The sequence below is a fragment of the Chiloscyllium punctatum genome, chromosome 17 (genome assembly GCF_047496795.1).
Source record: "Chiloscyllium punctatum isolate Juve2018m chromosome 17, sChiPun1.3, whole genome shotgun sequence".
Taxonomy (NCBI): Eukaryota; Metazoa; Chordata; class Chondrichthyes; order Orectolobiformes; family Hemiscylliidae; genus Chiloscyllium; species Chiloscyllium punctatum.
Genome location: NC_092755.1, coordinates 101,944,471 through 101,969,257, shown reverse-complemented (window position 1 = coordinate 101,969,257; position 24,787 = coordinate 101,944,471). Strand labels below are relative to the sequence as shown.

Below are 24,787 nucleotides of genomic sequence, written 5' to 3'. Positions count from 1 at the left end.
TCAAAACCCTTTCTATTAACTTGGGTACATATAGGTTATGTATTTTAAATGTTTTAACTGTGCCTGCATCTACCACTTCTTTTGGCAGTTCATTCCACCCTCTTTGTGAAAAAGTTGCCCCTCAACAGTTTTAAATAATACTGTTTACTTGAGCATGACAATGAGTTGTGAAAGATTTTGCGTTCTCGTGGAGCAGTGAGAGCAAAAGCAGACGCCATGGAAACAATGGTTTCCAAACTAAATGGGAATAATTGCATTGATAATGATGTTGTGACTGTCTCCTTACCAGGTAATAATGCTTACATATGGCTAATGAGAGAGAGAGAGGTACCCAGCCTGCAAAGAAAGAGAATTTTTTAAAAATCTGCATGTCTGTCTTGTATAGAGGTACCAGGAAGTCTCCAGTAACAGCTGTCTTCCACTCCTCATTCTTCACAAATCCCCTGTCAAAGGATGACTAAAACACTTTTAAAGACAGTTAACATTTTCAACCAGTCAATGAAAGAGAGCACCAGTGTGCAAACAACCTTGTGTCAACAGCAAAAAACTACAAGGAATTGGAGGAAACTGAGAGAAATGATTCAAGCTCTTGTGGTCTAGACCAGTACTATTGAACTGTATTTCCCCGGTTCCTCTTAGTGTTTCTATCCTTAATATGTATCTTATCAGTCTTTGTGTGTTGAAGGAGGGAATTTAGGAACAGATATAACTCTACAATTAAATTCTAAGTTAACAATTGACATTTCCTAATTGATATTGCCATTAATTTAAAGACAATTTATTTGTCATTAAGTTATTTCCTTATCCAGTACAGAAACCTGATGAATGTTTTCTTTAAGCTCATTAGTCAGATAAATTAAGCATACTTTGACTAAATATTTTCACTTGTGTGGCAATTATGGGAATAATGAGGCTTGATTCCAGCACACTTCTCCAGTAAGTTGTGACAGTTCCATAGATGTTTGATACAATACTATATACTTGGGAGAGAAGTTATAGTCATGGAATAGACGTCACAATGCACATACAAAATTGGCTAACGGACAGAAAACATTGGTTAATAGATATTTTTCAACCTGGAGGACGTTTCTCCTCGGAATTGCCCAGGGGTCAGTATTGAAGCCTTCATTTTCCTGGTGTATATTAATGATCTAGATCTTACTGTACAAGAGCAATTTTAAAGTTTGCAAACAATACAAAAATTGAGTACATTTGAAATGAAGGACCGTGGTGTGTAGGACTTAAAACAACATTTAACACATTGGTGGAGAAGCAGATATGTGACAGATTAAGTTCATTGTGGAGAATTCTACTACAAATAATGTGGAGAGTCAGTAGAAAATGAAAGGGGCAATTCTAAAGGGTGTGCAGCATGTGTATGTACATAAGTGTTTAATGTCAGCAGGGCATATATTGCTGTTAATGTACTATACAGTATTTGACACTTGGTAAATAAGTCCAAAGAGCAGGGAGGTTATGCTGAACTTGTATTAAATGCCAGTTAATCTTTCTTGGGGTATTAATGTACAGTCTGGATACCACAGTGCAGAAATACATCAAAGAGAATGTAGAAGAGATTTACAAGAATGGTTCCAGGGATGAGAAACTTCAATTTTGAGGATGCAGTGGGGAAATTGTGACATCCTCTTGTAGAGGAGAAGGCTAAAAAGAGATGAGATAGATATTTTAAAAATCATGAATGGTCTGGACAGCATAGATAGGTTCCCTCTCACAAATGGATCGAGAACCAAAGGGGACTAATTTAGTGTTTTTACAAAACCATCAACTGCTTTTTCACACTTTTTTATTCAGTGGTTAGGATCTGAAAAGCACAGCGTGAAAGTATGGTGGAAACTGCTTCAATTGAAGCATACAAGAGGGCGTTGGAGGATTGTTTATGTTGAAACAACTATTCAGGGTTGTGGAGAAAAGATGGGAAATGGGCACTACGTTAAAATATTCCAAACACCAATGCATATGTGATGGTTCAAATGGCCTCTTGTATCAAAACAATTCTGTGATTCTTTGAAGTTAATATTAAAACATTAACTTGTATATAGACAATTTATTTAGATGAACTAGACTAAATAATTTTCCTTGATTAATTACTAGGTTGTGGATTTAAAATTTCAATCTGGGATTTGTATACAGCCTGGACTGACATACAGTGCAGTGTTAAAGGAATACTATGTTGTTCTTTGCTAAACTTTGAAGGCACTACATTACTTTGAAGAAAATCTTGCAATGTTCTTCTCCTTCAACCTCCTTTCCACCCCAAAAATCACTAACTATTCTGATTTCTCCTTGATATTTGTGAGATATTGCTGTGTGTAAAATGTCTGCTGACAGTGAAATTGAAAAAAAGTAGCTACTTGTCAGATTAACTCATTGTACATGATGAGATTTGCAGACAATTTTAGAGAAATGCTAATGTGTGTAAGTGCAAATTTGCTTTTTTCACTTAATTCTGAAATGGTTCTAATTATGACTTATTTTGATAATCAGTTTTGAGAATGACAGCATCAGGCAGTTACAAAATGATCACTCCATATGCTCATTGTGTCTGTGGGATCAAGAGCTATTTATGACTCCAGTGTTAATAGTTAGGTGTTGTCAGTCCTTATTGCTGGCAAGTTATGCTTTAATACTTCCTGCCTTAGGTTCCTGAGAAGGCTTCAAATCTTTCGTATTGTGCATAGCATTGATGAAGAGACTGAGAAAAAGAATAAAGCTGATCTTAAGCGCCTCTTTTCTTTGGCTAAAGATGTGAGTATTATTTATGTTAATGCGTTATTAATGGACAGTTTCATTTCAAGGACTGGAATTTATTTAAGGTTATGTATCTGACATGTATTTCTAATTCTCATATCTGCAGTAGTTGAAAGATAATACAGTTCTATAGTTTGCAACTAGCAGGTTTTAAGGGACTTCCAACTTCAGTATTTAGAGAAAAATTCACTTTGAATTAAGAGCATGATTTGACAGGTTTGAATTTTACACCATATTTTTCACTCCTGCTGTGTTCAGCATGCAGTGCGTCTCATGCATTTGGACTCGGTAAGAGAGACAATTAAAATCCTGATTTCTAAGCGTAATTATTCACTTGACTAGAATAATTGCGCTTAAAATGTCAAGAGAATGAATTTTGAACGATTTGTCTGCTTTGACCAAGGTAGCAATCCCATAGAATATCCATGTAAGCCATGATAAAATATTTTTCCAGAATTGCTATAGATCTTCTGATCGTATGGTGAGCAAGCAGGAGACCCATATCAGGGATTTACCCCGTGTGTGTTTACCAGCCTTCAAACTTTCTTCTGTGTATTGAAGTGCCATTCCAAGTGCCAGCTCCTCTGCTTCCACTTGTATTTATTTAATTTACCACAATTGAAATTCCAGCTATAAAAATAAGCAAAATTATCAGCGTTAATAGAAAACTGGCTAACCGGTAGAAGTCAGAGAGTGGTGGTAGATGGTAAATATTCAGCATGGAGTCCAGTTACAAGTGGAGTTCCGCAGGGATCAGTTCTGGGTCCTCTGCTGTTTGTAATTTTTATTAATGACTTAGAGGAGGGAGTCGAAGGGTGGGTCAGTAAATTTGCAGATGATACAAAGATAGGTGGAGTTGTGGACAGTGAGGAGGGCTGTTGTCGGCTGCAGAGGGACTTAGATAGGATGCAGAGCTGGGCTGAGGAGTGGCAGATGGAGTTCAACCCTGCCAAGTGTGAGGTTGTCCATTTTGGAAGAACAAATAAGAATGCGGAATACAGGGTTAATGGTAGGGTTCTTGGTCAGGTGGAGGAACAGAGGGATCTTGGGGTCTATGTACATAGATCTTTGAAGGTTGCCACTCAGGTGGATAGAGTTTGTAAGAAGGCCTATGGAGTATTATCGTTCATTAGCAGAGGGATTGAATTCAAGAGTCGTGAGGTGATGTTGCAGCTGTACAGGACTTTGGTTAGGCCACATTTGGAGTACTGTGTGCAGTTCTGGTCGCCTCACTTTAGGAAAGATGTGGAAGCTTTGGAGAGGGTGCAGAGAAGATTTACCAGGATGTTGCCTGGAATGGAGAGTAGGTCGTACGAGGATAGGTTGAGAGTTCTCGGCCTTTTCTCGTTGGAACGGCGAAGGATGAGGGGTGACTTGATCGAGGTTTATAAGATGATCAGAGGAATAGATAGAGTAGACAGTCAGAAACTTTTTCCCCGGGTACAACAGAGTGTTACAAGGGGACATAAATTTAAGGTGAAGGGTGGAAGGTATAGGGGAGATGTCAGGGGTGGGTTCTTTACCCAGAGAGTGGTGGGGGCATGGAATGCGCTGCCCGAGGGAGTGGTAGAGTCAGATTCATTGGCGACCTTTAAGCGGCATTTGGATAGGTACATGGATGGGTGCTTAATCTAGGATAGAAGTTCGGCACAACATCGTGGGCCGAAGGGCCTGTTCTGTGCTGTATTGTTCTATGTTCTATGTTCTAATAGAATTCTGACCAAATGTTATGCAAAAATATAACCAACTACAGAAAAACTGGAGTCGGCTGTACAGATCCCTCACCTTTTGGTTTTTTACTGGATTAAAAATTGAATTCAAACAGTTAAAGTTTAAGAAGAATGTTGCAGGGAGTAATTTTGGTTAAAAACACACTTTTAAAGTGAACTCAGGGCTAATCAGAAACACCTGTGCAGAAGAGTAGATTTAGCATAAGAGTTTTGGCAAATTGATTATCATGATTTAACCTTGCTTGTCAAAAAACCAAACAGTTGGAAGGTTAGTAATCAGAAGCTACTTTTTTTATGGTGTGCTGTATGTAACCTTTGCATCCATTTCACTGCAGGGTAAAATCTTCCATGCACGCTCAAATGTGGTGAGATATGTCCACTGGCATTTCAAAGGCCCTGGTATATCATCATCTAATCAGACTGTTCATGAAGCACCTTACGGGTCTTCGTCTGAAATAAAGTTCCTGGTGTTGAAATGGTCATTGGGGGAGGTCCCATCCGTTCAGCTGCTGACCAATCAAAGGTCAAGTCTTGCACTCAGCAGTGTCACATTGGAAGATATGACTTAAAGCTTAAAGTGGAAACGAATTGTGGCGATGGGACATTCTGTGGTTGGGCGTTTTAGGCAGTGGGATTCTGAAGCAGGCTTGGTAGCAGGAACAGAGGGGTGACTTTCAGCAGAAATTCCCTTGCTGCATCTATGCCCTGAATCTCGCAAAAATTAAAACAGAGGGACTGTTTTCAATTTGCAGGTAGCCTGCACTAGTTAACCAGTCTAGTGGGCTGGCTATTATATTTAGTCCCACCTGAGATGGGAGCAGACCCTGACGTGATCTTTAATGGCTTAAGGTCTTTAATTAGTGGCAAGATAGAAAACTTCATGTGTATTTTCACCCAGAACGTATTTCTTGTGGAGGCAGGATTCTGGTTCGCCACTATCTCGTGTAATTAAGTTGCTTTCCTGTCTACAGGCCTACTGCCTCCTGGACGGAAAGATTCTGCCCAGGGTGCGGAGTGTGCAGATTAACCTACATGAAAATGTTTCAGAATAGCTTGGGGATCAAGAAAGTGCAGATATTTTCTTATCTGCTAGTTCAAGTTTTTTGGCCAGCAAAATGTCATATGGCCTCCTTAATGGGCACTCTGGAGTTATTTAGTCAAAATTAGCTGCTTAATGATTCCCAAGTCACCATTTTTGGCACAAGCTTCATTTCTTTTACAAGACGGTACTTTGTGCGAAACATAAGTCCCCAATTTTGGCCACTTTTAGATTAGATTCGATTACTTACAGTGTGGAAACAGGCCCTTTGGCCCAACAAGTCCACACCGCCCCGCCGAAGCGCAACCCACCCATACCCCTACATCTACCCCTTACCTAACACTACAGGCAATTTAGCATAGCCAATTCACCTGACCTGCACATCTTTGGACTGTGGGAGGAAACCGGAGCACCCGGAGGAAACCCACGCAGACACTGGGAGAATGTGCAAACTCCACACAGTCAGTCGCCTGAGGCGGGAATTGAACCCGGGTCTCTGGCGCTGTGAGGCAGCAGTGCTAACCACTGTGCCACCGTGCCTTAAAATATTAGTTCTCCCTTAAAATATTGGGGGTAAATTGGACCCTCAATGACTTTATGACTATGATGTTTTGTAGCATTTGGAACTTTCCATTACTAAAGCAATCAAAATTAGCTAATTAGTTTCAATATCTCTCCTCTACCTACAACCCAAGGCTACAGTCAACTATCCTTAATTTAGGAAATGTTAAAATATTGTTTTACAGTATTACAAGTAGAGATTGTTACACATTCATCATTTTGACATTTGGAATACATTTTTTCTGTTCAAAAGGAAATACTACTTTGCGTTGGTGGGATGCTGGCTCTAGTTGTCTCCTGTCTTTCACAGATAGTGGCTCCATTTTTCTTTGGCAAGGTCATTGACACTGTTATGGAATCAATGGGTATGTGAATCCTTTTCCTACTTAGTTAAGCACTGTTTTCATAGAAATACAACATTGGAATCTGCAATTAAGATGATTTGTTTAAAAGTAACATTGAGGACTAACTTCTGATAAAGATACTGTTGATTTTGAAAATTGGAACAAAAATGTTACTGTGTTCCAGTATTTCTAGTTGAAAATCTCAACACCCACTAATATCATTTATTGTAGCCGTTGCTCCCGATGCGGTCTCCTCTACATTGGGGAGACTGGACGCCTCCTAGCAGAGCGCTTTAGGGAACATCTCCAGGACACCCACACCAATCAACCACACCACCCCGTGGCCCAACATTTCAACTCCCCCTCCCACTCTGCCGAGGACATGGAGGTCCTGGGCCTCCTTCACCACCGCTCCCTCACCACCAGACGCCTGGAGGAAGAACGCCTCATCTTCCGCCTCGGAACACTTCAAACCCAGGGCATCAATGTGGACTTCAACAGCTTCCTCATTTCCCCTTCCCCCACCTCACCCCAGTTCCAAACTTCCAGCACCTCACCCCAGTTCCAAACTTCCAGCTCAGCACTGTCCCCATGACTTGTCCTACCTGCCTATCTCCTTTTCCACCTATCAACTCCACCCTCCTCCCTGACCTATCATCTTCATCCCCTCCCCCACTCACCTATTGTACTCTATGCTACTCTTTCCCCACCCCCACCCCCACCCCCACCCTCCTCTAGCTTATCTCTCCATGCTTCAGGCTCTCTGCCTTTAATCCTGATGAAGGGCTTTTGCCCGAAACGTCGCTTTTGCTGCTCCTCGGATGCTGCCTGAACTGTGCTTTTCCAGCACCACTAATCCAGAACCAGGTTATAGTCCAACAGGTTTATTTGGAAGTACTAGCTTTTAGAATGCTGCTCCTTCATCAGGTAGCTGTGGAGCAGGATCATAAGACAGATTAATAGCAAAAGATTACAGTGCATGAAACTTCGAAACAAACCTGTTGAACGACAACGTGGCGTTGAGATTTTTTTAACCTTGTCCATGCCAGTCCAACGTCGGCCACTCTGCACCAGTATTTCTAGAATAAAGTGCAGCATACAAATCTATCCACCAGAGGGTGCATTGATGCTGTTTTCAAAATGCATTAAACAACCAAACCATCTCAGAAATAACAAGTTTTGTGCTAGGTTGTAGTTTGTCAAACTGTGCCTTTGATCAAGGAACTGAAGCTACTGCTATATGTGCTGGTAATTGTATTACCCATTCACATTGATGATACATTGGTATTCATAATATGTTTATAAAGATCTGAGGAATGAAACATGCCTGTGCTTCTACCAAACCAAGTGGCTTGAGTATCCAATGATCTTTCCTGCCTTGAAGTTTCTAAGATAGTTTTTATATTTCGAGCTGTCTGTAACTGAGAAGATTTTTACTAATTTTTAGTAGACTTTCTTTAATTGAGCCATGACCTAATTTAAAAATAATTACCTGACTACTTTTTCTGTGACCAATTTCAACATCACTTAACATTCCTATTTCTTAAAATTGAGGGTGTTATTTGAGTGGTTTCGTGTCAAATGAAGTTTATCTCTGCTGCTGCAAATGTTTCCAATATAATGCAATTGTTTTTGCTGATTACCTGTAACAAGGTTTATTAAAATTTGACCTATTTTTAAATTCTTGTTATCTCAATTAGCAAGAGACTGCAATTGGTGATATCACAGTTGAAGCCAAACTAGTGAACTAATTGTGAAGGACCTAAGCTAAGACTGTAACTAAAATAATTTGGATTACTTGGAAGTGACTGCCAATTCACCCCGTTCTCGCCTGACGCATTTATGTATTTAAGTGTATTCAAGTGAATTTAGTAAATTTGGTTTATATTTTAGTTGGACAGCAATCAATGCCATTAGAATTGGTGCGATTGTGATTAAGTGAAAGACTGATTTGAACTAAAGGCTTAGGAGTGTGTGGTGCTTTATGAAGATTGCAGTGGCCCACTTTCATTGTTTTAATCCCTTCTGTACAAAGCTTTTGCTCTTGCCCACTTCATTTTATTGATCAGTTTTGTTGAATGTTCCTGTTCACTTTAAAGCATTACCTTTAGCAAAACATAACCTCTAGAACTCTACAATTCCTGTCTTTGCCATATATGTCTTGATTCATATTCACTTAGTCCTTGTGCCTAGCAATTTGGCTTCTTATTTCCAAATTTCTTTAAAGTCATGTTGAGGTTTTCTTGGATAACCCCCACATGCCTTGACTGCTTGATCATCTTATTACTTGAGGCCTGCCTTAGTGATTCTTATATAATTACTCTTCTATTCTGCCTTTAAAATAAAATATCTGCAAAAATGTCTTCAAGAGCTTACCTACACTAGGCCTGCTCATTTTCTGCTCAGTATTTACCTCTTCCCCATGTAAATGTGTTTCTGTTGCAGTTGAAATCTGTATAAGAAGTAATGGTACCTGACTCTTATGATCTGTCTGTTCTGAGATGCTGCATATAAGAGGATATAAAGACATCTGTTTATCAGCGTATTATTTTAATTCAGATTTTTGTCTCCTCTCTTTCTTGCTTACTGTACCTATTTCTTGCTTTTCTGACATTAGTATCATCTAAGCCATGACAAATTTCTGCTTTCACTTTTAGTAAATAACATGCTAATCAGTCTTCCTGCCACTAGTGACCCATGTATCTGAAAATGTCTATGACTTTGATCCATTCCTCCAACCAAACTATAAGGTAAAACCTTGGCCAAGGTTAGCTTGAGGAAATGTTAATGGCTGATTCACTATGTTAAAAGCCATCCCAAAGGCAAAGTACAGGGTAAGAATTGTACTAGGTAAAAACAATGACTGCAGATGCTGGAAACCACATTCTGGATTAGTGGTGCTGGAAGAGCACAGCAGTTCAGGCAGCATCCAAGTAGCTTTGAAATCGACGTTTCGGGCAAAAGCCCTTCATCAGGAATTGTAAGAATTGTACTTCCTAGCGTGCCTGTTTTGTCTTATATTTTGCTTTTCATCTCCACAATTCTCCAAGTTTGCTCTTTCAAGGCATTTAGTGTTGATGCATATTTCTGAAACTAGTCAGTCTAGTCTTTACAATAAAGCACAGTCCTGGAACTTCTAAAATTGAACCTATGACTTGACGTTGCCAGGCACTCTACCTAATTATGACAAGTGAACTCTGAACTGTTAGCCCAGCTTTATTCCTTGACTTTGAAGTGAAGCACATCATAATGATAGCTGCACTTCTTGACTTAAAATGCCATAGACCAACGTTCCCATTAATAACCTTCATTACTGGAAGGAATAGGACCAATAGTGCCTGGTGTAGGTGCAGCATCATTGGATGGTCAAGTTCTTGAGATGAGGAGATTATTAAGGCTTCTTAGTTATTGCTATGATATACTTTATCTGCACTTACCAATAATGCTCTGCACATTCGTAATACAGCAAAGGAGGTCTAGAGGGATAGATATGGGGAGCAAGGAAATGATAGAGAAGTTAAACAGATATTTTGCGCCAGTCTTTATGTGGAAGATATTTCAAACATCCCATTGATACTAAAGATGCGGAGGTGGAATTAAATACTATCACTAGAGAGAATAGGGCTAATGATAGATAAGTCACCTGGCCCTAATGGCTTGCCTCCCATGGCCCCAAAAGAAGTAGCTATAGAGATAAGATTAGATTAGATTACTTACAGTGTGGAAACAGGCCCTTTGGCCCAACAAGTCCACACCGCCCCGCCGAAGCGTAACCCACCCATACCCTGACATCTACATCTACCCCTTACCTAACACCTATGGGCAATTTAGCATGGCCAATTCACCTGACCTGCACATCTTTGGACTGTGGGAGGAAACCGGAGCACCCGGAGGAAACCCACGCAGACACGGGGAGAATGTGCAAACTCCACACAGTCCGTCGCCTGAGGCGGGAATTGAACCCGGATCTCTGGCGCTGTGAGGCAGCAGTGCTAACCACTGTGCCACCGTGCCGCCCACTATAATGGGGGCATTGGTTGCAATTTTCCAGAAATTCTTCCGTTCTGGAGAAGTATCAGCGGATTGGAAAACTGCTAATTAAAAAAGGAAAGGAGGCAAAAAAAAAATTAGCAATAGGTAATTAGCCTATCAATTGTTGGAAAGTATTGGAACCAGTTATTAAGGAAGTAATAGCTGAACATTTGGAAAATCGCAATCAAGCAGAGTCAGCATGGTTTTTTGAAAAATTAGGTTCCCTGCAGTTTGGAAACAGACCCTTCAGCCCAACAAGTCCACACTGGCCCTCCGAAGACTAATCCACCCACCCATTGCCCTACCCTATATTTACACCTGACTAATGCACCTAACACTATGGGCAATTTAGCATAGCCAATTCACCTGGCCTGCACATCTTTGTATTATGGGAGGAAACCGGAGCACCTGGAGGAAACCTACGCAGACACTGAGAACGTGCAAACTCCACATAGACAGTTGCCTGATGCTAGAATTGAGCCCAGGTGCCTGGTACTGTGAGGCAACAGTGCTAACCACTGAGTCACCGTGCCGCTTCATGAAGGGAAATTGGCGCTCAGTTTATTAGACTTTTCCAAGGTAGTCTCAACCAGAGTAGATAGAAGGGAGCTAGTAATGTCTCATCGCCTTCGCAGCCTGAGATGCATCCTGGATGTCTTGTGGACTGACTGAGTCACCAACAGTGAAGTCTTGGCCTGCGCACAGATACCTCCAACAATGTTGTCTCTGCTGGCTGGGCTATATACACCGCATGTCAGGTGGTAGAACCCCTAAAGATCTGCTGTACGGGAACTGGCCTCCGGCAAGAGAGCACAAGGGCGGCCCCATCTTCATTTCAAAGATGCCTGAAAGAGAGGCATTAAGTCACTGAACATGTTGAGAGGTGGGAGGACATTGCCAGTGATCACTCTTGCTGGAGGCTGGAATTATGCAGAGATCTAAAAGGAGGAGAATTGAAGCTGAAGCTTGCTGCTGAAGAAAAGCGTACCCGCCGAAACAAACAGCACCAAGACAACCCCGGAGGACAGCGCCTTCAAGTGTAGTCATTGCAGCTGAGACTGCCGCTCCAGTGTGGACCCCTACAGCCATAATAGACGCTGCTGTACCAACAAAGACTGAAGCAAGACTTCCCAGGCACAGAATCTTGGTCGCGCAAGACAAATGGATGCAACCATCAGTATTGTATTTGAACTTCCAGAAAGCATTCAACATGGTGGTACCTTGCAAAAGATTAAGTCATTAAATATGAGCCCACAGTAGTACATAGGCATGGATAGAGAATTGGCTAATGGGCAGGAAACAGTGAGTGAGGTAAAGGGTTCTTTTTCAGGTTGGTAACCTGTAACCAGTAGGTTTCAACAGTGACCAGTGCTGGGGCTGCAACTGTTTGCAATAATTATTAATGATTTGAAGGAAGGAAGCAAATGTACTGTAACCAAATTTTCAGATGACAAAAATAGAAAGAAATGCAGGTTGCAAGAGGTATTTAAGCAGTTTTTAAGAAGTATTAATAAGTTAAGTGGCAAAGATTAGCAGATGAAGTACAATATGAAAAAAATGAGGTTGTTAATTTTGGAAAAGAGAACAAAATGCTATTTAAAGGGAGAAAAACTGAATAAATCTGCAACACAAAGGGACTTGTTCACAAAACACAATGTTCGCACACGTGTAATAGGTAATCAGGAAGGCGAAGGAATGTTGGCCTTTTTTTTCCCCCCCAAGGGGTTTGATATTTAGAGTGAGGAAGTCTTATTTGCAATTTGTTCAAGTTGGTGAGACTACATCTGGAGTACTGTGAGCAGTTTTGGCCCACAATTGAGAAGAGTGATTATTTCATTGGAGGTTGTTCAGAGAACGTTCAGTAAACTGATTCCTGGTATAGAAGAACTTTTTTCTTTATTCGTTCACAGGATGAGGGCTTTACTGGCTAGGCAACATTATTGCCCATTCCTAATTACCCAGAGGGCAGTTAAAGTCAACCCAGCGTTGTGGGTCTGGATTCCCATGTAGGCCAGACCAGGTATGGATGGCAGTTTCCTTCCCTAAAGGATATTCGTGAACCAGATAGGTTTTTCTGACAATCAACAATGGATTCACGGTCATCATTAGATTCTCAATTCCATATATTTATTGAATTCAAATTCCACCAACGTTTGGGATGGGATTCGGACCCAGGTTTCCAGAATGTTATCTGGACCTCTGGGTTAACTGTCGAGCAACAATGCCACTAGGCCATTGCCTTCTGCTTTATGAACAAAGGTTAAATAGGTTGGAACTTCACTCACTAGAGTATAAAAGAATGCAACGTGTAGGATTCTTAAGGGGCTTGACTGTGTAAATGTTGAGGATGTTTCCTATCGTGGGACTAGGATCAAAGGGCATAGTCTCAGGATAAAGGGTGTTAATTTATGACCAAGATGAGGAGGAATTTCTTTAAGTTGAGTGCTTTTGCAACATCTCTCTACAGAGAGCTGTAGGGCAGAGTCCTTGTATATATTTTGAGGCTGAGATAAATTCTTGATCAATAGAGGAATTGAGGATTATGAAGGAAGTAAAAAAAGTGTGGTGCTGGAAAAGGACCCAGGTCAGGCAGCATTCGAGGAACAGGAGTGTTGGCATTTTGAGCATAAGCCCTTCATAGGAATTTATGGGTTGGGGGGGGGGGGGTGCTGTTGAGAGATCATTGTGGGGGGTGAGAGGTGGGGGAAGGTAGCTGTGAAGGTGATAGGTAGATGTGGGGGTTGGGGGGTAGGTAGCTGTGAAGGTGATAGGTAGGTGGGGGGGGTGATTGTGATGTATCAGAGTGGGGCGAATGAGTAGAAAGAAAGATGGACAGGTGAAGAGGGTGGTGCCGAATTTAAGGGTTGGATCTTGGATGAGGTAGGGGAAGGGGAGATTTAGAAACTAGTGATGTTGATGCTGTATGGTTGAAGGGTCCCAAGGCAGAAGATGAGGTTTTCTTCCTCCCAGACGCTGAGTGTTTGGATTTGGCATGGAGGAGGCCCAAGACGTGCATGTCCTTGAAGTGGGAGGGGGCGTTGAAGTGGTCAGCCACAGGCTGGTGGGGTTGTTTGGTGCATGTGTCCCAGAGATGTTCCTTGAAATGTTCTGCACGTTGGCATCCTGCCTGTCCAATGTAGAGGAGACCACATCGAGAGCAATGGATGCAGTAGATGAGGTGTTTCGGTATGCAGAAAGTCCCTGCCAGATGTGAGAAAATCCTTTGGGGCCTTTGGAGGTGAGGCAGGAGGTGTGGGTGCAGGTTTTGCACTTCTTGCAGCTACAAGAGAAAGTGCTGTGTACGGAGGGTGGGTAGGTGGGAGGTGTGGAGCTAACGAGGGAGTCACTGAGAGAATGGTCTCTGCGGAGCAGCGATAGGGGTGGGGAGGGAAATACATCTCTGGTGGGGTCTGCTTATAGGTGTTGGAAATGGCTGAGGGTATGGCACTGTATCCGGAGACTAGTGGGGTAGAACATGAGGACCGGGGGGTTCTATCCTTGTCGCAATTGGAGGAGTGGAGCTTGTGGGCGGAGGTGCAGGAGTGGAGGAGGTGCGGTGGAGGGAATTGCTGATCACATGGGAGGGGAAATGGTGCCCCTTGAAGTGGACATGGGGGCTGTGAGTGTAGTCCAGGTAGCTGTGGGAGTCAGTGGCTTTGAAGTAGCTGTCTGTGTTGAATCGGTCTCTATAGATGGAGATGGAGAGATCCAGGAAGGGGAGGGTGGTATCCAACATGGTCCAGGTGAACTTGAAGTTAGGGTGGAAGGTGTTAGTGAAGTTGATGAGCTGTTCAACCTTCATGTGGCGCATGACGTGGTGCCAATAAAGTCATCGCTGTAGTGGTGGAAAAGGTGGGGGATACTGCTAGTGTAACTGCAGAAGATGGACTGCTCCACATAGCCTACAAAGAGGCAGGCATAGCTGGTGCCCATGTGGGTGATCAAGGCTATCCCTTTGATCTGAAGAAAGTAGGAGGAATCAAAGGAGAAATTGTTGATGATGAGGAACAGTTCTGCCAATCAAATTAGTGTGTTGATGGAAGGGTACTGGTTGGGTTGGTGGGAGAGGAAGAGCTAGAAAGTTGACATCAGAGTGTGAGATCAGCCATGATCATGTCAAATGGCAGAACAGATTCAAGGAGCTGAATGGCCTGCATGTGTTCCTATTTCTTGGTCTTGTGCATTTCACTCATCCTGCCTATTTCGAACACATTGTATCCAAATTTCAACATCTTCCTTGATCATCTATTTGAGGAAACAATTGGCTCAAATGAACAACATAATACTCAAGACCATTTGCAAATTTCATGCATAACTAGCATTCCTTTATCTCTGCAGAAGTCCTGTTGTAGCCAATGGCAATATATTCAAATAGCACTTCATGACATAATAAAACTTCCCAAGGTGGTTTGCACGAGTGTTATAAAACAAAATATGACAGCACTACATCTAGAGACATCAGATCTAATAATAAAATGCTTAGAGAAAGCGATTGGCTTTAAGAAGTGACTCTAAGTATCTTAAAGAAAAAAAACGCAGGGATGTGGAGAGGACATTTGTAGAGCTTGAGGCTTAGACAACTGAATATAGAACCTTCAATGGTTATGAGAGTAAAATTAGGAATGAACAAGAAGTTAGAATAATGAGTGCAGGTATTTTGGAGAGTTGTGAGACTGGAAGAGATTTTAGAGCTTGGGAGGAGCAGGGCTACAGAGAGATTTTGAACAAAGCTGAGACTTTTAAGTTCAAAACATCTCTCGATTCAAAGCCAGTGTAGAGCATTGGGGTTAATGGGGACGAGGACTTATTGCCAGTAAAGACATGGACAGCAGAGTTTGTATGACATGAGATTATGGAGGATTCAATGTATGAGACGAGCCAAGAATAGATTGGAATTGTCAAGGTGGAGGTATCAAAAGCATAAATGAGAGGTGAAACAGTAGATGAACTGAGACAAGGTAAAGTCTGTAGATATTCTTTGAATGACACCAATATGTTGTTGGGTGCTCATCTCAGGATCAATTGTATGCAAAGTAACTACAGAAAACGAAGAGTTCCAAATTTTGTTATCCAGTAATCTCAAGTTTCTGTGAAAGAACAATACTGTGTCCAACTCAAATTAATCTGGCATTATTAATAGCTTTGTCAAGTATTGCTTTATCACACCCACTTGCTCTGGAAGGCTAAATCTCAGGAGAAAGTGAGGACTACAGATGCTTTAGATCAGAGCTTAAAAATGTGTTGCTGGAAAAGGGCAGCAGGTCAGGCAGCATCAAAGAAACAGGAGAATTGACGTTTCTGGCATAAGCCCTTCTTCTTTCCTGAAGAAGGGCTTATGTCCGAAACATCGATTCTCCTGTTCCTTTGATGCTGCCTGACCTGCTGCACTTTTCCAGCAACACGTTTTAAAGACTAAATCTCAGTCAGTTCTTATGAAAACAAGTCTTATCAAATTAAGGTTTATGTATATCTTGAATCACAGTGTATCCAAGCGGTTCTTCAGATTCATTTAAATGTAGTTAAGAGAAGACCTGACAACATCAGTTACTTAAATATCATTGAGTTTAATAAAAAGAATGGGGAAAAAAGGGAAAAAAAATACAAGGCTCACACCTTTCTGCCTGTTGGGGATCCCTCCATTCATGACTGTTCTGGAGGCTTAGGTCATTCCTGGCACCATTCTTGATCCCTGTCCAAGGTGAAGTCCAAAGACATGGAACAAAACTTTCTCTCATATACAGTGTAACAAACAGCAAGTACAGAAAAACACATGTGCCATCTTCGGTATGTACTAGAATATTAACAGGGCTCATTCAATACCATGCAATTGTTGAATATCATCATCAATTTTAGCCCTTTAACCCATCCTGTCCAAGTAATCTCTTTTTAAAGTTAAAATGGGGTAATGAAGTGTGTCATGGTGGTAGTTCTGCTTGGTGACAAGTCAAGTAGCTTGATTGCTTTGGGGAGATGGAGACCTAGGATGAGACTTGCTGGAAGTGATGCATGAAATGTTCACACCTGAAATCAAGGCACGAGTAAATGACTGTACTTATGGTCTCCAAGGTTTGAGCCCAAATGAAACAAAACGATCTCTGAAGCAGTCAAAGGCTGCAGCTGATGTGGTCTGCAAAGAAAAGAGGATTTCCTTTCAATGACCACTGAATAATATGACTTGGTGAAACAGGAAGATGTGAAGCCATGTGAGGTTGGAAGCTCATCTCGTGATCAAATGTGATACTATGGTTGTGAACAAAGTGGTTTTATCTCAGTCTTTTACTAGGGAATGGAGTTTGGAATGGGAGCAAGCGCAGTGGCGTCAGGCTTTGCGTTATTAAATTGGAGGTGATTTAGTTGTAGAACATAATCGGGAAACACGTAAAAGCGAATACGGTTCCTTTGGAGTATGTTGCTCAGCAGCAGCACCTAAATGAAAAGTTAGTGAGGTGACAGACCTTGGCGAACACAGGTAATGATGCGAGGTCAGGAGGAGAAGACCTTGCAGTGATCTGAAACACCAATTAACTAAATGAGAATGGTGACTATCACCCTGCCCAGCAGGTTGACAGTGGAGAGGCATGAGGAGGGCTTAGGCAGTGTACATCAGGGCCCAATAATTGGGGCCTGGGATTCACTTTACTTGGGTTGGGGCCAGGGTGGAGTAGGGGGTGTGCCCAGGCTAGGATGAATAGAGGGCTCATACTTTCTTTCCCTATTCCTGGGAATTGAGGGAGGATGATGTAGTCAACCATGTCAAAGGCTGTAGACAGGTTCAGGAAGTTGACAACGTTTTGTGATTTTGATGTAAAACTGTTTTGGTACAGTATCAGAAACAGAAATTTGCAAATCTGTAGTTCTGATACTGTGCCCCATGTTATGCAGCATTGAGAACAGCAACCTTCAAATCACCATGCTTAATGCCAAGGGCAATTTGCTTGTTTCAATCTTTTTGAAGAAGATACTAAATGAATATTTTGCATCAGTATTTACTGTGGAAAAGGATATGGAAGATATAGACTGTAAGAAAATAGATGGTGACATCTTGCAAAATATCCAGATTACAGAGGAGGAAGTGCTGGATGTCTTGAAACTGTTAAAGGTGGATAAATCCCCAGGACCTGATCAGGTGTACCCGAGAACTCTGTGGGAAGCTAGAGAAGTGATTGCTGGGCCTCTTGCTGAGATATTTGTATCATCGATAGTCACAGGTGAGGTGCCGGAAGACTGGCGGTTGGCAAACGTGGTGCCACTGTTTAAGAAGGGCGGTAAAGCCAAGCCAGGGAGTTATAGACCAGTGAGCCTGACCTTCGTGGTGGGCAAGTTGTTGGAGGGAATCCTGAGGGACAGGATGTACATGTATTTGGAAAGGCAAGGACTGAATAGGGATAGTCAACATGGCTTTGTGCGTGGGAAATCATGTCTCTCAAACTTTGAGTTTTTTGAAAAAGTAACAAAGAAGATTGAGGGCAGAGCAGTAGATGTGATCCAAATGGACTTCAGTAAGGTGTTCGACAAGGTTCCCCATAGGAGACTGATTAGCAAGGTTAGATCTCATGGAATACAGGGAGAACTGGCCATTTGGATACAGAACTGGCTCAAAGGTAGAAGACAAAGGGTGGTGGTGAAGGGTTGTTTTTCAGACTGGAGGCCTGTGACCAGTGGAGTGCCACAAGGATCGGTGCTGGGTCTTCTACTTTTTGTCATTTACATAAATGATTTGGATGCGAGCATAAGAGGTACAGTTAGTAAGATTGCAGGTAACGCCAAAATTGGAGGTGTAGTGGACAGCAAAGAAGGTTACCTCAGATTACAAGAGGATCTGGACCGTATGGGCCAGTGGGCTGAGAAGTGGCAGATGGTGTTTAATTCAGATAAATGCGAGGTGCTGCATTTTGGGAAAGCAAATCTTAGCAGGACTTATACACTTAATAGTAAGGTCCTAGGGAGTGTTGATGAACAAAGAGACCTTGGAGTGCAGGTTCATAGCTCCTTGAAAGTGGAGTCGCAGGTAGATAGGATAGTGAAGGCGGCGTTTGGTATGCTTTCCTTTTTTGGTCAGAGTATTGAGTACAGGAGTGGGGAGATCATGTTGCGGGTTTACAGGACATTGATTAGGCCACTGTTGGAATATTGCGTGCAATTCTGATCTCCTTCCTATTGCAAAGATGTTGTGAAACTTGAAATGGTTCAGAAAAGATTTACAAGGATGTTGCCAGGGTTGGAAGATTTGAGCTATAGGGAGAGGCTGAACAGGCTGGGGCTGTTTTCCCTGGAGCATTGGAGGCTGAGGGGTGACCTTATAGAGGTTTACAAAATTATGAGGGGCATGGATAGGATAAATAGACAAAGTCTTTTCCCTGGGATTGGGGAGTCCAGAACTGGAGGGCATAGGTTTAAGGTGAGAGGGGAAAGATATGAGAGATGTAAGGGGCAACTATATCACGCAGAGGGTGGTACGTGTATGGAATGAGCTGCCAGAGGATGTGGTGGAGGCTGGTATAATTGTAACATTTTAAGAGGCATCTGGATAGGTGAATGAATAGGAAGGGTTTGGAGGGATATGGGCCAGGTGCTAGCAGGTGGAACTAGATTGGGTTGGGATATCTGGTCAGCCTGGACAGGTTGGACCAAAGGGTCTGTTTCCATGCTGTACATCTCTGACTCTAAGTGTACATGTTACCTTATGACTGCTGAGGTGCGCTAATTCTGATGAAGAAAGAAACTGCATTATGCAGTGTGACTTCAAAAAGTTTATTGACACTGAGCCAAAGTTAGCCCCTTTTGATTTGCAATGCCAGGTTCAAGTTCCTATATGTGCATCGGAGTCTATCATTAATTCGACCTCAATGCATTTCTTCTTCCTGACTTTTACAGATAACTCTGCCTAATCAAGATGCACTGCTTTCATGTTGATTCAAATATTTGTGTCCCAGGTTTTCTTGCCCCTGGCTGCAACTCAAAAGTAAAGTTTCTAACATAACAAAGATGTTTGATTACTCATTCAAATGTGTCATGGTTAAATGTGGCTCTGAAATAGTTTTTTGTCTTTTGAGTATTTTTATTAGGGAGTTTATTTTGAGACATCCATCTATCCATCCATATGAAAATCTGGAGTTCGTGATTGATGTGTCAATTTGGACAATGGTAATAGCCTGAACATAAATAATCTGATGTGTTTGATTATTTAGGGTTATTAGGTGTAATCTGAGACATTACATACAAGATGGTTCCTTGTGCCACTCGATGACCTGGAGCAATTTGTTTGCTTTCTGGATTCCAGGTCTCACCAGGCAGACAGTAGGCATGGAATCATTCTCCCCGATAGCATCTTTGATTACAGCTTAATGTGCTGAAGCCCTATATCCTCGATTTAACTGGGTTTGGACAGTTAAATAGAGAAGAAACTCTCTATGCCCATCTCCCAAATATGAAGTGATTGAGTTTAGCAGCCAAAAATAAAATGGCTGTATGCATTTTGAAAACCTAATCTCATTTCTCTTCAAAAGGTTATGCTAGATGAGAAGACTCCATCCTTAAAGCAAGAGTAAAATACTTGCTTATTATCACCCATGGAAGCAATAATCCTGATCCTGTTTGTGTAATTTGTAAATTCATTGATTTTTATTTCCTTTATTTTACCCATTGAAACTATTTTTCATCTTAATATGGTTACTGCTTCAGTCAATAGTTCTGGTTGCAACTTTCACAGCTCTCTAAAAATAAATGTTTCCTACACCCCCTCTGAAGCATTTACAATTACTCTTGTATTATGTTGATCCATTTTAGACGACTCAGTCATTGGGAGTAGTCAATGTACTAACCAATCAATTTATAATGTTAAATATCATTCTCAAATGATCCCTTAATTTCCTCCTCTGATATAAATATCCCAATTTATTTTTGTTGATTATTTATATTTCCTATCACCAGATAACTAATTTCCAATTAGTTTATATTCCACATATTCCTTTTCCCATAATTGTAAAATGCATCAATCTTAAATGAATTTCTTTTGTGGTACCTTGTCAAAGGCTTCTGAAAGTTGATGTGTGCCACATACTATTTCTCTCAGTCACTGAATTTGTGATGTGAAGACCACTTTTTTAAAGACTGTGTAGACTAAAATTGGGGGGATAAAAATACTGCTTTAAATCAAGGAAACTATGTAAGAAGTTTGCAGTTTTATCAAGTAACTAATATATTGTGAGTTGTATCTACAATGTTGCCTTATTCAAACAGGGAGGAAGCATTCCTGACAGAATGGCATTTTCTGTGTGTTTAGAGCAGTTTTGATTGAATTTTCAATCAAGGCCAATTGTTTTAAGTGAAGGAGGGCTGTGCAAAATCACCAGTTGATTGGTTCCTGGGTAGATGGCTACAATCTTTGGTAGAGATTATCCAGCAGAAAAATGGAGCCTGTGATGAGAAAATAGTCATCTATGTTTGTGCTACGTGCTAAAGTAAAAGAAAACCTGGAATAGCTATCTACTCTCCCTCACTTTATCCTCCGTGCAAATCCCCTGGTAAAAAGAAAAGAGGAAAAACCACCTTGAGAGGCACAGAAAGGAGCAAAGCCTCAATCACTGAATGGAAGACTTGAGAATCTGTGTATCCACAACCTTACATCGTAAGTAAAGAAGTGGAAGGAGTTGAAAGAGAGCCAAACGAAACAACTCGCCAATGTGTATGAGCTGAGCTGGCGCCAGAACAGTACTCTTCTGATCTTTTTTTCCCTCCCAACCAGGGTATTTTTGTTTCATCTCATCTGTTAAAGGGATAGAATTAAAGTCATAAACTTAAATCTGTAATTCACCTTGTCCGGTCTTTGCCATTGGTGGAGAACAGTATGATTACAATAAATGGTCATCGTTGTTGATGGGAATATTGTGAGTATTGTTTTAATCTGAATTGCAGTTACATGAAATTATAATCAAATTTTCCTAACTGTGATGCTTCTGGAAAAAAAAACTGGAGCTCGTTTTACAGCACACTGCCCCAGTCAGTCTTGATGGTTTAATTGCTGATGGGATCTTTGGGCAGAAGGAATGTATCTTTGATAAATGACCAAAGACCAAATTAGAATGCTGCTTTTTTTCTGGATGCCATGGACTCACGTGAGAGTGCATGAAAGAATGATTTATTAAACTATCACAGAATTCCCGTTTTCTTTGCCTTCCATTCTTGAAACTGTTATAATCGGGGTGTCAAGTTCTTGGATCAGTTCACATTTAAGTCTGTTCTGGTGTATATCTTACCGTAGTTATTAATAGTTGTATTTCAGCAATATTTTTGCATGCTTTGTTAATTCTGTACCACACTATCCTAACTGTTGATTATTGGAACTTAATCCTTTTTCCTTATTTTCTCATTTAATTTCAATGCATTCTCTTTCCCCTGTGATTAGTATTTTCTCAGTTGCTTAAAACTCTAGCTTGTATTCCAATATCTTTAATTCTACGCTGGCTTTTAATCTCAACACCCCACACCTTACTAATTAATTATCTTCAATTTTGCCTGATGTATTTGTCCTGGCTGCAGGACACTTGTCCTATTTTTAGATCTGGTGAACCTTTTTCCTTTTGGCATTGGTTTAGCCTCCTTGAAGGATTGTGATAGTCCACTGATCAGGAAGCCACTCATGTCAGGCTGTAGATATGCTTGGACAATATTCAGGCTTGGGCTGACAAGTGACAAAGAATGGAGATGCTAATAGCTACAACACATTGACCATTTCTAACATGAGAATACCCAACCAGCTTCCCATACCTTTGAAACATCATTATTATCAAGTCCTCCTCCAGCATCGAAGAGTTTGGTATTTCATGAGAAACTCGTATGGATCAGCCACATCAAGATGGTTACAGGAGAAAGACAGACTAGGTACTGTAGAAGTGCTGCAGTTTTTACCACCTCATGACTTGAGCTTTATAAACAATAACAGGCTAATCATGTTTTGGAGTACCCTGCCTTTGCCCAGGTGCATCCATGATCATGCTCCAGGAAGTCAATATGAACAGTCGGAGAGCATTTCACTTGATTTTGGTGAGCCATTGAATTTAATATTCACCTTTGCCATTGGAACACTTGTGGCTGCAGTATGTATTATGCATTGGAGACATCACATCAGTGTGCCAAAATAAATTCAGTGGCATCTCCTAACCCAATGGAAGAGTGGTCTGAGCATCTGGATACCACAACTTCGAAGTTTCCTACGTAAGTTGGACAGCAGACTTGCGTGGTAGTATATTCGACTTGTTCATTGTTGCTGGATGTATATCTGCAATTCTCTACCAAACTTGATTGTAAGATATTATTGTCACAAGGACTGCAGCGGTTCAAGGAGAAAATCACAACACATCTTGAGACAATGGAATGGGCAGTAAAAGCAATCTTGTTAGGTTCATTGACCCCCCAAGAACAATGTAATAATAACCAAGAAGTATTAATTTGAATGAGTAGGATGTCTGCAAGGGGAAGATTGTCCTGAAAAGGTTTGAAATTTGTCTTCCACATCTTAAACTGAACAGGAGAACTCGGACTATGAGAGGGTCATCTGGCCTTTCGAGCCTGCTCCGCCATTCAGTAAGATCATGGCTGATCTTTTTGTGGACTAAGCTCCACTTACCCACCTTCTCTCCATAACCCTTAATTCCTTTATTGTTTTAAAAAAAAGCTTAGCTTTAACAAAGTGTACTGAAGTAGTGTCAACTACTTCACTGGGCAGGAAATTCTATAGAACCTTCTGGGTGAAGAGATTCCTTCTCAATACAGTCCTAAATCTGTTCCCCCTAATTTTGAAGCTATCCCCTCTTGTCCTAGTTTCACCCGTCAGTGAAAACATCCTCTCTACTTCTAGCTTATCTATTCTCTTCATAATTTTATATGATCTCCCTTCATTCTTCTAAATTCCAATGAATATAATCCCAGTCGACTGAGTCTGTCCTCATAGGCCCACCCTTCAACTCCAGAATCAATGTAATGAACCTTCTCTGCACCACCTCTAGTGCCAACACATCCTTTAAGTAAGAGACTAAAACTGCACACAGTATTCCAGATGTGTCCTCACCAGCATCCTATACAACTGCAACATAACCTCCTTGCTTGTAAACTCATTTCCTTTAGCAATGAAGGACAAAATTCCATTTGCCTTCCTAATTACTTGTTGTACCTGCAGACAAACCCTCTGATTCATGCAGAAGGACACCCAGGTCCCTCTGCATAGCAGCATGCTGCAATCTTACAATCAAGTTTTACCATTCAACTAAGAATTCTTTTTGCTGTTACTCCTACCAAAATGGATGACCTCGCACTTATTAACATTGTATTCTATCTGCCTGACCTTTGCCCAGTTGATGTATATGTGTTCCTCTGCAAAGTTTCACAGTCCTCTGCACACTTTGCTCTGTCACTCCTTTTAGTGTGATCTGCAAACTTTGACACACTTTGGCATACGTAGTCCCCAACTCCAAATCATTTATTTCAATTGTGAATAATTGCGGTCCCAACACTGATTCCTTGAGGCATACCACTGGTTACTGATTGTCAACCAGAATACCACTCAATTATCCCCGCTCTTTGCTTCCTGTTAGTCAACCAATCCTCTACCTATGCTAATACTTTACCTGCAATGCAGTGCAGCTTTACCTTGCGCAGCAGCCTCTTCTGCACGTCCTGTTGAAAGTCTTTTGGAAATCTAGGCACCCCACATCTACTCGGTCTCCATTGTCCACCTTGCTTTTAATGTCTTCATAGAATTCCAAAAGATTAGTTAAGCATGAGCGGCCCTTCATGAACCCATGCTGCGTCTGCCCAATTGATTTTCATTTTGACATCGCTCAACATCAGTGTAAATGAATTCTTAATTTAGTGCGAACACTGACTTAAATTCTGCAATTGGTGAGTTCTTATTTAGTTTTTGTGATTACTGTACATCTATATTTCCCTTGTGTGTGGCTTTAACTCTGCAGCTTATGTATTTACTGCTCCCTAAACCTGATCTGATACATCTCTTTCTTGGTTAATATGTTGAGGTGTTGAAAGTTTAACAGTTATCAATTTCACCTAAAGTAAGGATGAGTTTAATATGTCTGTCATTAGTGCATAAATCATCCAGTAATTTTTGTTATCTTGTAAATAATGACAAGTTTGCCAGAAGACGTGGAGGCAGGTACAATTACAGCATTTAAAAGGCATCTGTATTGGTGCATGAATAGTAGGATTTGGAGAAATATGGGTGAAACATTGGCAAATGGGACTAGATTAGTTTCGGATATCTGGTCAGCATGGATGAGTTGGACTGAAGGGTCTGTTTC

The 24,787-nt window shown here is 41.2% G+C and overlaps 1 protein-coding gene across 1 annotated transcript in view; it reads left to right on the top strand.

The window, feature by feature from the left end:
* LOC140488188 (ABC transporter B family member 1-like) overlaps positions 1-24,787 on the top strand; it is a 191,611-nt gene that overhangs the window by 9,539 nt on the left and 157,285 nt on the right. The window contains exons 5-6 of the mRNA XM_072588074.1: positions 2,661-2,766; positions 6,353-6,464. Coding sequence (XP_072444175.1) covers positions 2,661-2,766; positions 6,353-6,464 — 218 coding nt within the window. The remainder of the gene's footprint in view (positions 1-2,660; positions 2,767-6,352; positions 6,465-24,787) is intronic.